Genomic DNA, 15961 nt, shown 5'->3' with positions numbered 1-15961 from the left:
CATGGCATAGCAGATGCTGGTGCACAGTTTTAGACTGACATACAACCATACATACAACCAATCCCACAGCCACAAAAACTATTTTTATTTCATCAGTTATGAAAAGTTTGTCAAATTATATTTCTCAAACAAGATTTCTCAAGTTTTTCTTAAATGTTAAATGAATGGAAGTCAAAATGTGTCACTGACAGAAAGCATTATAGTGATTATAACGTGTAAAACAAAGGACCATACAAATTAAGTCAATATCCGGTGTTCTTTGTTAATACGTGGCCATTTTCAGTTCGTACTGGAATAAACTACACATACCAAAAAAGCAAACTGTGTGAACAGGGTATGAACAGGGTATGGGTGTGAACAGGTAACACGGTATGATTTCTAGGTTACAAGTATTGTGTCAAATGTATATTCATTTTTGATAACTGATGATATAAAAAGTAACTCTTGGTACTGGATTTATAATATATTTATTTTCTGCAGCTTATGCTGCATTCAAAAAGTGGCTCCACAAACCTTTGGTGCAACATTGTTAGTTTTACAAAATATCCTTTCAGCATAAACTCTGATAAGATATCTTAGAAATGTGTAGCCACTGCATCTTGGCTTTCACACAGAAATCAATTTAAAACAATTAGCAGTGTAAATTTGGCCTTCAGACCAAAGCTAGTCCTTCCTGGAATATATTGATCACCTTTTAGTGGAAGAATTAGCTCCTAGTCGAGAACAGTCATATGCTATATTTAGTCGTGAATTAGTATTTCTTTAACTTGGAAGATTGTACATGGTGTTTTTTGTAACTGAACAATAACTGCTTCATCTGATTTCTTAGAGAAAACGTCACCTCGCAATGCTTTCATAGTATACCATAGATGGCATACCTAATCATCTTCAATAAATCAAAAATAATTGGAAAAGCCTGAGAAATATTTCCTTCCTAAAAGTGCTGCTGTAGCTCAAGGTAGATTTATTACTATTTAATACTCTTTTCATGTGGAAATGTTTGGAAATCTCACCCACAATAAACTGTCTATTACTTATATATCTAAGCTATTTATCCTAAAATACACATATCATGTGAATTGGCTACGAATACAGTGTTTTAAATGTCCCTAAGATGTCCACAAGACTGTCTGAGTTGGGTCCTTTATATTTAACCTTCCACTGGACAGAATTAGGGAGTGAGGATGACAGTGTCTCTTTGGTATTGTAGTTCACTAGATGAATTAGTCCTCAACATGCCACTTCAGCTGGTAATAGTTACAGCGCTGTGATCTCGTCCTGGTCACTCGTGTCGGCCTTCAGTTTAGACAGAGCTGCGTGGATCCTGAACTGAGTGCGGGACTCCATTGAGTATTCTTTGTAGTTATTCCTGAGAGGGAAGGAAGAAATTGACAGTAAGGATTGTCTATAGCCTAGCTAAAGACATGCAGCCAGTGCAACATTGTTTTGCATTTAGATTTTACTTTAATGAATTAACACAGCCGTGGAAAGCAAGCCAATAAAAAAGGACTGATTTAAAGTGTTGTGCTGCATCCTGGCCTCTACTCACTTGGCTTTCTGCAGGAGTTTGATGGCTTGATCCCTCCTCCCTGTATCAGCGTAGAGCAGGCCCAGCTCCAACAGAGTGTTAGGAATCAGGTAGTGGTCATACTTCAACTTCTTCTCACTGTACCCCATAAGACACTTATTATTAACCTCCCTATTAACATACCACCACATGCCACCATACTTCAACAGGTATAGCTACATTCATGTTGCACTGAAATGCAACACCCATATAATGTAATTTTTCAAAATGAAAACTGAATTGGACAAGGACTTGTGATTGGGGACACTTATTACCTTTAAGTGGCATAAATGAAGCACTGTTTTGACTGGAGTGCATTGACGACTGTCACATTATTTACTGAAATGCAGTAATGTGCTTAGTGTGCACATTCACTGTCCACTTCATTAAGGAAGCCTGTACATGTGCAAATTCATGCATTTATCTAATCAATCATCCAGTCAAGGAGCAGTGCAATGCACAAAATCCTGCCAGATACACATACACATCAAATATCGGAATGTGGGAAAAATGTGATCTCGGTGACCTTGTGTCACGTTTGTTGGTGCCAGATGGGCTGGTTTTAATATTTCAGAAACTGCTTATCTCCTACAATTTTCACAATAGTCTCTAGAGTTCACATAGAACTGTGTGAAAAGTAAAAACATACAGTGAGAGGAAGTTCTGAGAGTGCAATGCTTTGGTGATGAGAGAGCTCAGAAGAGAATGGTCAGACTGGATCAAGCAAATGGAAAGGCTACGGGAACTCAAATATCAACTCTTTACAACCATAGTGAGCAGAAAAGCATCCCATGATGCAAAACATCTGGAACCTTGAGGCTACTACAGCAGAAGACCACAGTGGGTTCCACTCCTGTGAGCCAAGAACAGAGTCTGAGGCTACAGCGGACACAGGCTCACCAAAACTGGACAGTTTTGATTGATGATTTAATGATTAATTTAGGCTATGATCTTCAATCACCTGCAACCACATCATGGAGATACAGGTCAAAGTCACTGATTTTTTCCCGCATTAACTGAAGCGCTGGACCTGTACCTGCATGATGTTATATGCTGCGCTGCTGCCACACGATTGGCTGATTGGATGATTGCATGAATGTGCAGGTGTAATAAAGTGAGTCATTATACAGTAATCACATATACTGATAATAAGCTGGAGTCAAAAATCTATTAGAAATGGTTCGTTTTCTTACATTATGCCACCTTCTTTCTCATCTCATCAGCACTGTGCTAATTCAAGGTAAGTCTCTTGAGTCTGAATTTTTCATTAGATGTACAAACACTAAAGTTGATTGGCCACGTGTGTACGTGGACTGTATGTGGCAAGTACCACTTGCCTGCTGTAAACTTTGTTAAAACAATCTTCAGCAGCATGCAGTCGGTTTTGGTTCTTCAGACACAGTCCCTTCAACAGCAAAATCAGGCAGCTGTCATCCACACTGTACACATTCTCTTCAGGACACACAAACAGATCACATTTACTTAACACATCTGGTCCATTGCTTCCTGTTTTATATGTTTTCATACACAATGCCAGGATCTGTACACAGTCCATGGGCTGTATTTTTTCTGTTTTGTCACGCTTATAAACAGAAGAATTTTAACATTTACCTTTAATCCTGGTTAAAAAGTTTCTCGTTTAATATTTTTTTAACTTTTCAGAAATGAAACACATGTACACTTGCACATTCATGTAGTTATCTAATCAGCCAATCATGTGGCAGCAGCACAAAGCATAAAATCATGCAGATACAGGTCAAGAGCTTCAGTTAATTTTCACATCAAAAATCAGAATGGGAAGAAATGTGATTTCTGTGACTTTTTATCCATGGCATGGCTGCTGGTACCAGATGAGCTGGTTTGAGTATTTCAGAAACTGCTGATTTTCAGGGAATTTCACACACAACGGTCTCTAGATTTTACACAGAATGGTGGAAAAAAAAATCCTGGGAGCAGAAGGTCTGCAGGCTGAAACACCTTGTTGATGAGAGAGATCAGAGCAGATCATGACCAGACTGGGTGAGCAGAAAAGCATCTCAGAACACACAACAAACCTTGAGGTGGATGGGCTACAACAGCAGAAGACCACATCAGGTTCCACTCCTGTCAGCCAAGAACAAGAATATGAAGCTATCATGGGCAAAGACTCACCAAAACTGGACAGTTAAAGACCGGAAAAAGACCAGCTGATTTTTTTCTGATCTTCAACTGTCCAGTTTTTACTGTGTACCATTTTCCTCTGACCTCTCTTTTCAACAAGGCATTTCTGCCCACAGAACTGTTGCTCAATGTTTTTTGTTTTCTGCACCATTCTGTGTAAACTCTAGAGATTTTTGTGTGTAAAAATCCAAGAAAATCAGCAGTTTCTGACGTACTCAAACCAGCCCATCTGACACCAAAAACCATGCCACAGTTAAAGTCACAGAGATCACATTTTCCCCCAATTCTGATGCTTGATATAAGCATTAACTGAAGCCCATGACCTGTAGCTTCCTGATTTTATGCATTGTGCTGCTGTCACATGATTGGCTGATTAGATAACTGCATGAACATGCAGGTGTATAGGTGTTCCTAATAAAGTGAAGAAAAAAATAAATATCACACACACACACACACACACACACACACACACACACACACACACACACATATATATGTGTCCTTTCTAGTCACTGAATCTTAAAACATTTAAACACTTGTGGGAGATTTTGGACTATAGTGTTAGTGCTATCTATCACCTTAAATCAAAAGACTAATTAAGAGAACATATAGTTCCAGAGACGTATAGAACCTGTACTAAGGTGCACTGAAGCTGTTCCAGCAGCTTGTTATGGCTCATCACCTTACCCTGGAATACTACCAAACACCTCTATAAATTATATTTGCCTAGTGATGTGAAAATGCTATTGTAAAATCTATTGTAAACATGCTATTCAAAACATTGCTAAAATGTGGCAATAATTAAAACACATTGTGAAGTATGGAGTGTAGTACCGGGAGCAGCCTGCAGGGATTGCTCTGCCTCCAGCACAGTTTCCAGTATGCCTGCTGTGAGCTCCGGCTGCTTGCTTATCATGGAGAAGCCATTCCACATGTACATCATCTCCTGGAACAGGTAGAACAATCAGTCATCATATTTACTCACTGTAAATGCCATTTCTAACATTAGTTTGGAGGAAGTGTGTCACAGGAACAGTGTATCACAGATGCAGAATGTGCCTCTGCATGTGTGACTAAGCAATTATCTTTTGCTGACTTAGAATTTTCCAGGAATTGAGGGCATTATGTGAAATTAATAAGGTGCCTTACAAGCACAGGAACAGGGAGGGGTATGGGGTTGCTGGCTCTGTAGCGTCGGGCTTTGCGGATAGCAAACTTCTCTGTAGGAGGAGACTTCCCTGCTATCTTCTGTTTGAAGGTTGGCACCTGCCTGAGAGTGAGACAGAGAGAGAGAGTGAAAGAGACAGAGTGAGAAAGAGAACGCTTTTATGCAAAAGTGGAACAAACTGATTACAAAACAATGTTATTTTGTATATAACAGCACTTTGTAGGCTTAATGGGCCTCTTTTATCAATTTTTTCAGTAAAGTTGTGTGTAAATGTTTGCGTAAGCCAAACAAAACAAATGTCTGCTAAATTTACAAAAGTTTCGGTAATGCTGATTTTCTTCGTACACATGTTGATAAATGCTCATCACCCTTGAAACGCAAAGCACATTCACAGCATACTTAATTTGCAGTGTGACAGCACCTGAAAAGGCCAAAATCTGTAGACAAATTAGAGAAAGGTGAATTAGATGTGAATTAAGTGAGGTGAAAAGAAAATGGTCTGACATGGAAAGAGAGTAAAGATATCTACATTGTACCCAAGTGATCACTGTCACCAGACACATCACACAGGAAACCGCTATATTTAATTGTTTTAAGCGTCTTGGCAACTGTCCGACAGAAGTCTCTCACACTGTTCTGCACTTTGGTCTCTCGCGCACCAGTACACCGTCTTGGAAAAGCAGGAGGGCATGTGTCATAAGGAAACCTGATGTATTCGGGAAGCAGCCAATGATGGCATGCAGCACACTAGGGAGCATACGGCTCATTGCAGATTGAGACATACCAGATCAGTCACTTAGTGCCGGCTTTAAAGTGCTGCACAGCATTAAAAGAAGATGCAGTGGCAAACAAAACCGATTTGTACACCAGCTGAGCCCTTGTAGCCCATCTTCCTGTGTGTAATTGAAATAAATTACTTGACAATGTAATGTGGCAGTAACACATCACCAATTATATAATTTAAAGCAGATCAATCAATGTTTCACATTAGTGAGTTTCCTTATACATAAATTTACACAAAGTCAGGAGTTCTAGTAGAATATGAAAGTTGTTCTGAACTATTTCTTGTGCAAATGCTTCTTCAAATGATTTATATAAAAATTTGTTCATGCCCAGTTTGATAAATGAGGCCCCATGTTAGAAAAGTAAAAAAACTCTTAGACAGTGAATGCAAGTGTGTTTACCTGAAGAGCTCTCTCTCGTTCTCCCCAAATGGCCGAGGCTCCCCTTCTGGCAGCATACTGAGACAAGCAGCCTTCATGTACACGTACATAGCCTGAGAGAGAGAGAGAAAAATAGAGAGAGATGGCGCAAGCAGGAAAAACTATGTCAAAGCGATCCAACACACTCATTCAGCTTTTTAAATGAACAGTGTTCAACTTCAACTACCATTTCCACTTTTGGAATGGAAATAACTTTGAAGAGGTGTTGATTGGACAGATGGTCACTCATGGACATGTATCACTTATATAAAATCTTTCTCTTAACTCTGCTCTTCAGTCAGAATCTTAACTGCAACCTTAGACAGAAGTGCTGGCTGACCTTGGACCAGCGGCTTTCCTGGCTGAGCAGGTCGGCGTAGAAGTATGCCATCTTCCAGTGCCTCTTGTAGGTGAAGCACCACATCAGTTCCCAGTAGCACATGTGGTGAAACTGCTTCCAGGCCTGCTGCGCTTTACAGCCATCCTCAAACAGCAGCACTGCCTGGATATGGACACAAACTCAGTGATGCGAAGTTTTGTAATAAAACTAAAGAACTCTAGAAACCTTGGTCCACTCGCCTTGACATTCAAGTGAGAATCTTCACGTAGCATAGTTATTAGTTGCTTTGTTTACACTGCTGAAAAGCTTCAAACTGATAGATCAGTCTGTGTTTTGTCCTTGGATCAGTGTTGCTATAGTTTTTAAATGAACCTGGCTAATCATATTATTTCAAACAGAGGATGTTATCACAGAGAGTAAGTACTACATGCCTTATTTTATCCTCAAATACATTTATACTTAAAGTATATGGGACATGCCCAATGGTTTTGCAGATATGCCAAACAACCATGGAAATGTACAAGCTCTACAACACATAAAACAGAGGGGTTTAGCATGAAATTGCAGTGGAAATCACTTCCTGACACATAATTTTAATAACAGATTGCCTACACGAAGCCACTCTCAATTCACTCACCTCATCAATGTTGCCTTTTATTTCCTCCACTCTGCCTGCAAAGAAAAGAAATATCGCCCCCTGGAGAAGAGAGGCAGAGGGAAGAGGATAGTTTCATAAGTACAGCTATAGCATGTTTTTCAAGAATTTAAAAAGCCAGTTACAAATTTGTGAACGACAGAGAGAGAGAGGGGGAGAAACACCTACACGTGGGTATCGTAGCCGAAATGGTTTCAGCAGATTCTCAGCATCAGCTACTTCTCCCTCACCTGTCCCTGCACAGAAAAAAACCCCAACATTCCTATGCGAAATTTACTGGACATGTACAACCGTTGCTTCTCGGTCATCTCGGCACATAGAAATCACCTTTTCAACTTAAGCATTCTCTGGGGCACAAACATTTCTCCAGTAGTCATTTCTTGTCTTCTATTTCCACTCGGTGTCATGACTGTACTGTTACCATTACCTTACAGTACAGCTGACGTGTTTGCAGCTGCCTTGTCTATATGCTCCAAGACCAGTGACTAAGTAGGACCCCTCTCCATTTTGTAAAAATGTGCACTGTTACTACACATTCCCAAGAACAATTTTTGAAGACCCACTTTATCCTGTGGTGTTCTACATTTTGGCTAATGGTCAAACAGTGTATACCATTAATATGAAGGTAATGTACCACAACAGTAGGTGGGCGATATAACAAAAATATCATATCATGATACTTGTAGACATTTCTACCATTTTGACAACCATGACATGTACCATGATATAAATACATGAACTGAAAATGAGGAAAAATATAATTCTGTAAAAAAAATACTTAAATGATTTTAATTATTTAAATAAATTGGATTAAATAAAAAAATAATTAAACTTTTTTTTTTTAATCATTTTTTAATTTCAACATAATTTATCACAATATAGATATTATATAGTCATATAGCCCAACACTAAACAACAGTAGTTTACCTTTGAAGCACATCAGTAAGAAATAGTTAAGACCAGATATTCTAGGCTTTTTCATTTTGGTTTGTTTTATGCTGGTGCAGATCAGGTGCACCATGAAATCTGTCATTTTTTGTTTACTGTAAAATGTGAGTGCTTTACTACACAACAAAAATTTCAAGGTCTACATACAAATATATAGTGTATAGTTTAAGTATGTAGTGCACAGAACACCAATTGACATGCAATTACTGTTGTTAAGACCATTGTTATTTTAAAAGGAAATCACACTTACTATTGCGAATAGACTAAGTGTATGCAGCCACAACGCATTCTTGTGTAGCGAGAAGAGGTGGGAAGTAACAAGGTACAATTCTTACTGTACTTAAGTCTGTTCTTTACTTTTCTTTCACCTAATACATTTAACTTACTTAATTATTTATTATTATAATTGTTATTATTATTATTTAATTCTTTCACTCAATACATTTAACTTACTACATTTCAAAAGAAAATATCTGCGCTACATCACTACATTTCACTGTAATTATATATTTGTAAGTCATAAGACAGCTTCAAATCTAAACTTTACCAGATGTGACAGCAAAAATGACTCTAATCACTGGTGCTATGAACTCTTTGTATTTATCTAGGTCATCTAGCTAACATTTGAGACAATCGATATAAGGATATTGTTAAATAGCCTTAGTTAATGTAAACTACTTTACCTTCAGTAACAGAAATCAGTGTGTGATCTCTGGAAGATGTCTTTTTTTTGTGTCTTGTTTACACTTTTCTGCTTTAACTTTAGTGAAGAATTTGATGCTGTACTTCAAATTTTACCAGGTTATTGATTAATATGAGTAATTGGGATTTTACTTGAGTGAAGAATTTGGGTACTTGTGGTAGGAGGTATAAGAAGCAAGCAATGCTGTTACCTAAAATAAATGAGAGGAAGGTGTAGTAGCAGAGCAGCAGCAGGGCACATAGCATAGAACGCAGGTTATGGGAGATGGCCCCTTCATACAGCTGGGAAAGCCCATATTCCTACACACACACACACACACACACACACACACACACACACACACACAAAAGTGGCAAAAAATGCAACATGACGTCTTACAAAAACAAGTGTAAAAGATTTTGATTCTCTCATACATATAGTGCTGCTAAAAAGTTTGTGAACCCTTTACAATTTTCTGTTTTTCTGCATAAATTTGACCTGAAATGTGATCAGATCTTCATCTAAGTCGTAAAACTAGATAAAGAGAACCTAATTAAACAAATGATGCAAAAACATTATAGTTTTCACATTTATTTCAAATTATTTACATTTCACATTTTCACTAACCCTAACTCTGACCCATTAGAAATGTTGTGGAAAGACCTAAAAAGAGAAGTTCATGCAGGGATGCAGCAACATCACTGAGCTGAAGCAGCTTGTAAGGAGGAATGGGCCCAAATTCTTCTAATCCGTTGTGCAGGATTGATCACCAGTGACAGGAAAGGTTTGGTTGAAGTTAGTTTTGCTCAAGGGGGTCACACCAGTTACTGAAAGCAAAGGTTGACATACTTTTTCCCAACAAAAATATTTCATGTTGGATAATTTTTCTAAATAAATAAATGTAAAAACTATGTTTTTGTGTCATTTGTTTAATTGGTTTCTCTTTATCTAGTTTTAGGACATTTCAGGGTAAAGCGATCACAAACTTTCTAAAATTAAAATTACACACACACACACACACACACACACACACCATTCACTTTATTAGGAACACCTAATAAGGAATCTGATCATGGGCACAGGCTCACCCAAACTGGACAGTTGAATCACCTGGTCTTTTTCTAGTTTTCAACTGTCCAATTTGGGTGAGTCTGTGCCCATGATAGCCTCCGATTCTTGTTCTTGGCTGACACGAGTAGACCACATTTTTTTCCTCGTTCTGATGTTTGATGTGAACATTAACTGAAGCTCATGACCTGTATCTGCATGATTTTATGCATTGTGTTGCTGCCACATGATTGGATAACTGCCTGAATGTGCAGGTGTACAGGTGTTCATAATAAAGTCGATGGTGAGTATATCTATCATTTATTCATTTGAAGAAATTAATTTTGTTACCTTATCCCCAGAAAATCCAGCAAACTCCAAAACTTTGAGAATCCGTGCAGGGAACAAGGAAAGTGTCTGAAATAATGAGTGATAAACCAATGGGAAAATCAGTTTTACATAGTACGTCATTTAATCATTTATGAAGAGTGCCAAGCAACTTGTGGAACATACCAAGTTGAAAGCACCAATTCCAAACGCCACCCCTCCCTCCAGGTGCTTGTGATTTGGCCCTTTGAAGGAGCTATGTGACTCAATAAAAGAGTGGAGCTCCCTGTGTGTGGAATAACAGCATGATAACTTCCTGTAAGTGCACTATAATTGATCAGTGTGCTTTGGGCTTGACTGAATAGGAATTCATGGAAGGATATAGACATGTTTAAACCCTAAGCAGTTTGCCAGGCATCAATATGAGTAACGACAAACCCTTATGTACATGTGAGCCTCTTTATCTAAATTGCAGTCAGTACCGTCTCATTAGTTCCTTAAATACCTGTTCTGCTTTCTTTTACTAAAATTTTACATTCACCAATATTGGTTTGTAAAATTGTATTACTTTCCCCCCTTTGTCATATTTAATTCATCCCTAAAGAAAACATTGAACATCTTAAAGTTTAAAGGAATACTTCCATGTTTTCCAAACTTTATCTATGCCATAAGCAAAAACTGACACATTTCCCTGTACTGCAAAAATAACACATCCTCTAAAACTCACTTATTCAATAATTCTTCAGTCAAAGGTATTCGTAAATTGAGCTCTTGTTCTGTCAGACATGGGCCTGCAGAGTTTGTGGTTTACTAATGTCTTCAACCACTCAAAGTAAACATGGAAGTGCATCAGTTTTCACCTGATGGTGCAGAATTACTTCTTACTGTATTGCTCTAAGATATAACAATATATCTGCAGATCATCTGTCATCCATGCATTCTAAATTAATCCGCCTAATTAATAATTCTACCTTCACCTTGTTTTCACTTGGCCAATGTATGTAGTGCATCAGGAGGTGGGATCTGGAAGCACAAACACTTGGAATGTGCTTACACTATGTAGCGCATTCATTTTAAACATACATACCAAATGAAACCTTTTGTTTTGCAAAAGTCAAAGAGGAGTGTGATTTTTTTTTTCTGGTTGTTGAATCTACTTGCCCAACATGCAACTACGAACAATCTAATGGCCAAGATCTGAACTCTGCTCATTCCAGGTGCCCAGGCTTCTGATTTGTCCACCCCGATATAAGTGAGTTTTAAGTCAATGTGTCAAAATGAAATTCGTTTCTAAAATTCAGTGTGCCAAAATTGATTGCACATGTTCTGCAGATGTTGCTGACAGAGATTAGGCTGAAAAACTCTGGAGCATTCCTTTAATGATAATTAGGTCAAAAGCATACAAAGCTTACTTACTTGTATATGAGGTAGCTATTGCGTACTTTGATTCCACCTTTAATGAAACTCACCATGTTCTCATCCTGTCAGCAAAGGAATAGAGCAGAAAAGTTAGAGGAAAAAGGACAGAGAATGATAAAGCAAATCACTCTGAGAAAGCAAGAAAAAGGCCTGACTGGTTGAGGCATGTGCAGCATCACCAGTTCATCATGTAAATTGATAATTAGTGGAAATCCTATAAGATTTACTAGTAGGTAGGTGTGTGGAAGGTGGTTTTATGGACATTTAATTTAATAAAAAACAATGCACATATAGATAAAACCCAAAATCTAGGAGCAATGTTTATGGTGTACTTTTTATGAATTACAATTAGGAGGCTTGACAGTGTGTGGGTGAATGAGTGTAGGTGTAGTTTTCAGTAGAACTGTGTGTGTGTTATGTGGCTGTTTGTGTGTACACGATGGTTACTGCCTGAAATCTCTCTACCAACCTGTAAAAATGTGAGAGCAGCTCTTTGTAGCAAGCATTCGGCATAACACGCTTCAGCATGGAGCTCCTCTATAAACACACGTACACAATAAAAAGTAGACTTTGACTTTAAGCATACTTAAAAAGAAAGCATTTTTCTTGAAATGGAAAAGACATGCAGGATTTTTCACACATACATATGGAGCATAAAAGGTGCAACCATACAGGCTATTATTATAGATCTTTTACAATATTTCCAACACTTTCACAAATGGGAAGAGGCTCATATTACTTACCTTCAGACAACTCATCTCCTGCTGCTCTGGCTGCCAGACTGCCAGATCTCTTACGAAACCTATAGAGGGCACAAGCACAGACATTCTCACTGATCATTATCTCTAGATGTAATATACATATGATATTAAAACAAGCATGGGTTTATGTTGTCATGAAATGACAATGAAAAATGCTTCATGAAAGAGCAGTGGCCACTCTTCCACATAATTACACCCCAGTACGAGACAGAAAACAAAGACTGATCCTGGATCATCCTCATTCTTGTTCAGAGGCTTTGAAATCGCTTGACCGTACAATATATACCATAAACTGGATCAGAATGAATATAATTTTCTCCTGAAGCAGTATCTGTTGGAAGAACACAGACCCTACTCTAATCAAGAGCCTCTATACGACCACAGGGCAATTTTCATTATATCAGGCAGGGAATTATCAGATATGGTCAGCTGTCAGCCATTTAAAGCTATTGAGACAGGGCTGTGCTTTATCCCCATGCAAACACAGGCAAATCACTACTACTACCAAGTAACAGTTCTGTTTCAGCTCATGAAATTGTACCCATTTCCCTAAAGGTCAGAACAGCATGGGCTTTTTATACTGCTAACACGTGTGCATTGGGAAAGTTTGACAGGAAAAAAATAGCATATCTGCATGTGTGTGTATGCATACATGTGTATACCTCTGGCAAACCTCTTGAGCACTCTTCATTGTGTTTCCTGCGTTGACAATGTCGTCGTGTTGGAAGGTCATCATAGCCTGCATCTCCAACACTGTAGCGTAGATCAGAGCATGATACATACTCTCTTTACATCTGCAACATGACATCACATAGCATTATAGACAAACCCACACACCCACACCCAGCTTAAACCAACCTAGTCCCACATTGCTTCCTGATATATAAAGTTGAGGCCAAAAATGTACACATTTTCACATACACCAACTCCACACATTTCATGTTACCATACATGGTTACCATTAGGGTATCTACTTTATTTCTTTAAGAGGTCGTTTCAAAATAATTGCTAAGAGACATATTTCAGCTTTTATTTTCTATATCAGATTTTCAGAGGGTCAAAGGTTTACATACACTTATGCACGTATTTGGTGGCATTGCCTTTTAATTGCTTAACTTGAATCAAACTCTTGGGGCAGCCTTCCACAAGCTTCTCACAATACTGGAATTTTTGCTTATTCCTCCTGTTGTAACTCAGTGAGGTCTGTGGGCCTCCTTAATAGTTCAGACAGTACCCTTTTTTAGTTCATGGCTTCTTCATGCAGGTCTTGGAGTATGGGCTTCTTCCTTGCACAACAGCCTTTCAGGTCATGGTGATGTAGGACATTTTTAATGGTGGATATACATATTTTGGTACCTGATTTTTTTTCTACTATGGTACCTGATATTTTCACCAGTTTCTTTGTTGTTATCCTGGGGGTTAGTTGAACCTTTTGAACCCTTCATTCATCCTTGGGGGTTAATTTGTGCCTCTTTCCTGTCTGTGTGGTCCCAAGATTTTGCTGTTTGCATACAATTGTTTGTACAGATGCTTCTTGTACCTTGGAAATTTCTTCTTAGGTAGAACTCTTCTTGTGCAGAGCCACATTTTTTCTGATGTCTTGGCTGAGTTGCTTGGATTTTCCCCATGGTATCAAGGTCAAAAAGGCAATGTCTCTAAAGGTAGGCCCTTTCATAGCCACAGCTGTACTCCCAAATAACTCCTAAAGTTCTTCTAAATGTCAGTATGTCAGGTAGAATCTTCCGGACTTTTTAGAAAGAAAGTCAACTTGGTGTATGTAAACTTCTGACCCACTGGAATTCTGATATAGTGATTTAAAGCTGAAAGAAATCTGTCTCTAATTGATTGTTTTAAAATTACCTCTGATGTGAACAAAGTAGATGCTCTAATTAATTTGCCAAAAGAAATGTATGGTAATGTGAAATGTGTGGAGTTGTGAAAAACTGAAACACACACATACACACACACCAAATGCAGTGTAAAAGACACTCAAATCTTCCTGCTACAGTCATCCTGAGGACCACAAGCTCCCATCATCAGATCCATCATCCTGAGACCCACAAGCTCTCACCATCCCGAGGTCCACAAGCTCCCACCATCCACCAACTGACCCAATAGCTCCCATTACCCCATGGTCCAAAAAGCTCTTTTCATCCTGAGGTCCATAAGTCTCACCAGCCAAAGGTCCACAAGCTCCCACCATCCTGAGGACCAAAGGCTTCCACCAACCCAAGGTTCACAAGTTCCCACCATCCCAAAGCCCACAAGATCCCATCATCCTGAGCAGAGTGGAGAGTATGCAAGCTTGTAAACTTGCGTTGGTGATTTCAGCTTCTCACAACCCTTGTCAACTTTGTTTAGCTGAAAATATACCAAGGCCTTTAGGCCCATAAGGTCTCAATCCTGCCATGGTCACATACACACAGTCTTTTTCTGGTAGTGAGATCTACAAGGGCCTGCTTAGTTTGGCTAAAATGAATCCTTTAATCATCTCAAGGTATTATGAAATCAGTCTCTGTGTTCCCATTCACTTCCACTTTAAATACAATACAGGCATGCCCCTGTAGTGAAACCCTAAACCCAGTACACACCCACAGACTTTTGCAATCATGTATAATTCATTTGAATTCTAAACATTCTACAATAATGTACTCAGGAAGCAAGTATATTTCAGAACATACAAGCTGTACAATATGATCCAGATCTTTTAGAGGGTTGCTTTAGAATATTATTGTACTGTTTTAAAAAAGCTTTCTGCTTTACTGGAGAGAATTCTCTTTCAGTCAGGTTTAATTACAGTTATAGATTTGGTTTTATTACAAGCACAGAAACAAACAACCATTGCTATTTTCTCTGTAGTTAACTGTATTCCTCATTTGAGAACCCTGTGGTCCATATCATTTGGCAGCTTAGTTTAGCTCCAGTGTCAAAATGGCAGCCTCCAGCCGCTCATATCAAGTGCATTTAAAGCAATAATCATTGAAAGTAATAGACGGCCTATTCCACTGCCATCTCCAGTTATATATGAATCAGGATTTATTCAAGAGAAGAAAGTAGTTACACACATCTGTTAAAAATACTTTTCCCTGCACAAAACAGTGGCTGATAAGCAAGACATATACAAACTATCTTTGGGAGGAATTGAAGTATTCCTCATTTCCTGATCAAGGCAGTCTCTATTTAATGCAGGAGTGTGTGTCTTTGGGTGTGAACCTGGGTAAACACCTCACATCCTGGTCAAGGGAGTTGGCATTACGCACATAATCAAACAGACAGTGAAATGTTTCAGCAGAAAGCCATGTCACGGTTAAACCTAATCCCTATAGAAATCATTTTAGGCATTTAAAAGATTAAATGCACTTCACTACCATTGTAGTATTCGTACTTTAACACGTCTCTCTAATGGATTCTTGTATCAAGATCAACTGGACTATCATGTTTTTACCTGGGCATTGTGCCTGTGAGAATGACAGAACTGTAAAGAAGGGTAAAGGCAAAAGACAGGCAGAACTACTTGCTCTCACCGTGGCTGCAGTTTGTCCAGACTCTCGCTGAAGTGGTTGTTGAGGAACAGATCCAAGGCCTCCATACACTCTTCAAGACATGCCTTTAAGGACGTCTGTGTGGAGCTGAGTCAAGATAAGCACATAAAAACAGCACCAAATGATCAAATAATTTAGTTCTT

The 15961-nt window shown here is 38.5% G+C and overlaps 1 protein-coding gene across 2 annotated transcripts in view; it reads right to left on the bottom strand.

Moving 5' to 3' along the window:
- Window positions 1-61: 61 nt before the first annotated feature.
- Window positions 62-15961, bottom strand: part of zgc:158403 (tetratricopeptide repeat protein 39A) — an 18399-nt gene continuing 2499 nt past the window's right edge. The window contains exons 2-18 of one of the 2 annotated variants that reach the window (XM_026916842.3): window positions 15801-15905; window positions 12939-13070; window positions 12259-12317; window positions 11985-12052; window positions 11513-11577; window positions 10283-10382; window positions 10121-10186; window positions 8934-9042; window positions 7261-7328; window positions 7075-7134; window positions 6438-6599; window positions 6080-6171; window positions 4877-4997; window positions 4562-4673; window positions 2905-3019; window positions 1550-1666; window positions 62-1369 (exon numbers count right to left, since the gene is read on the bottom strand). In XM_026916842.3, the coding sequence (XP_026772643.1) occupies window positions 1258-1369; window positions 1550-1666; window positions 2905-3019; window positions 4562-4673; window positions 4877-4997; window positions 6080-6171; window positions 6438-6599; window positions 7075-7134; window positions 7261-7328; window positions 8934-9042; window positions 10121-10186; window positions 10283-10382; window positions 11513-11577; window positions 11985-12052; window positions 12259-12317; window positions 12939-13070; window positions 15801-15905 (1663 nt within the window). In that variant the 3' untranslated portion in view covers window positions 62-1257. Of the gene's footprint in view, window positions 1370-1549; window positions 1667-2417; window positions 3020-4561; window positions 4674-4876; window positions 4998-6079; window positions 6172-6437; window positions 6600-7074; window positions 7135-7260; window positions 7329-8933; window positions 9043-10120; window positions 10187-10282; window positions 10383-11512; window positions 11578-11984; window positions 12053-12258; window positions 12318-12938; window positions 13071-15800; window positions 15906-15961 lie in introns of those variants that run through there. The other variant, XM_026916841.3, reaches the window with a different exon arrangement.

Source organism: Pangasianodon hypophthalmus, chromosome 13 (genome assembly GCF_027358585.1).
Source record: "Pangasianodon hypophthalmus isolate fPanHyp1 chromosome 13, fPanHyp1.pri, whole genome shotgun sequence".
Lineage (NCBI taxonomy): Eukaryota > Metazoa > Chordata > Actinopteri > Siluriformes > Pangasiidae > Pangasianodon > Pangasianodon hypophthalmus.
The sequence above is the reverse complement of the archived record's forward strand: the minus strand, read 5'-3'. Positions and strand labels throughout refer to the sequence as shown.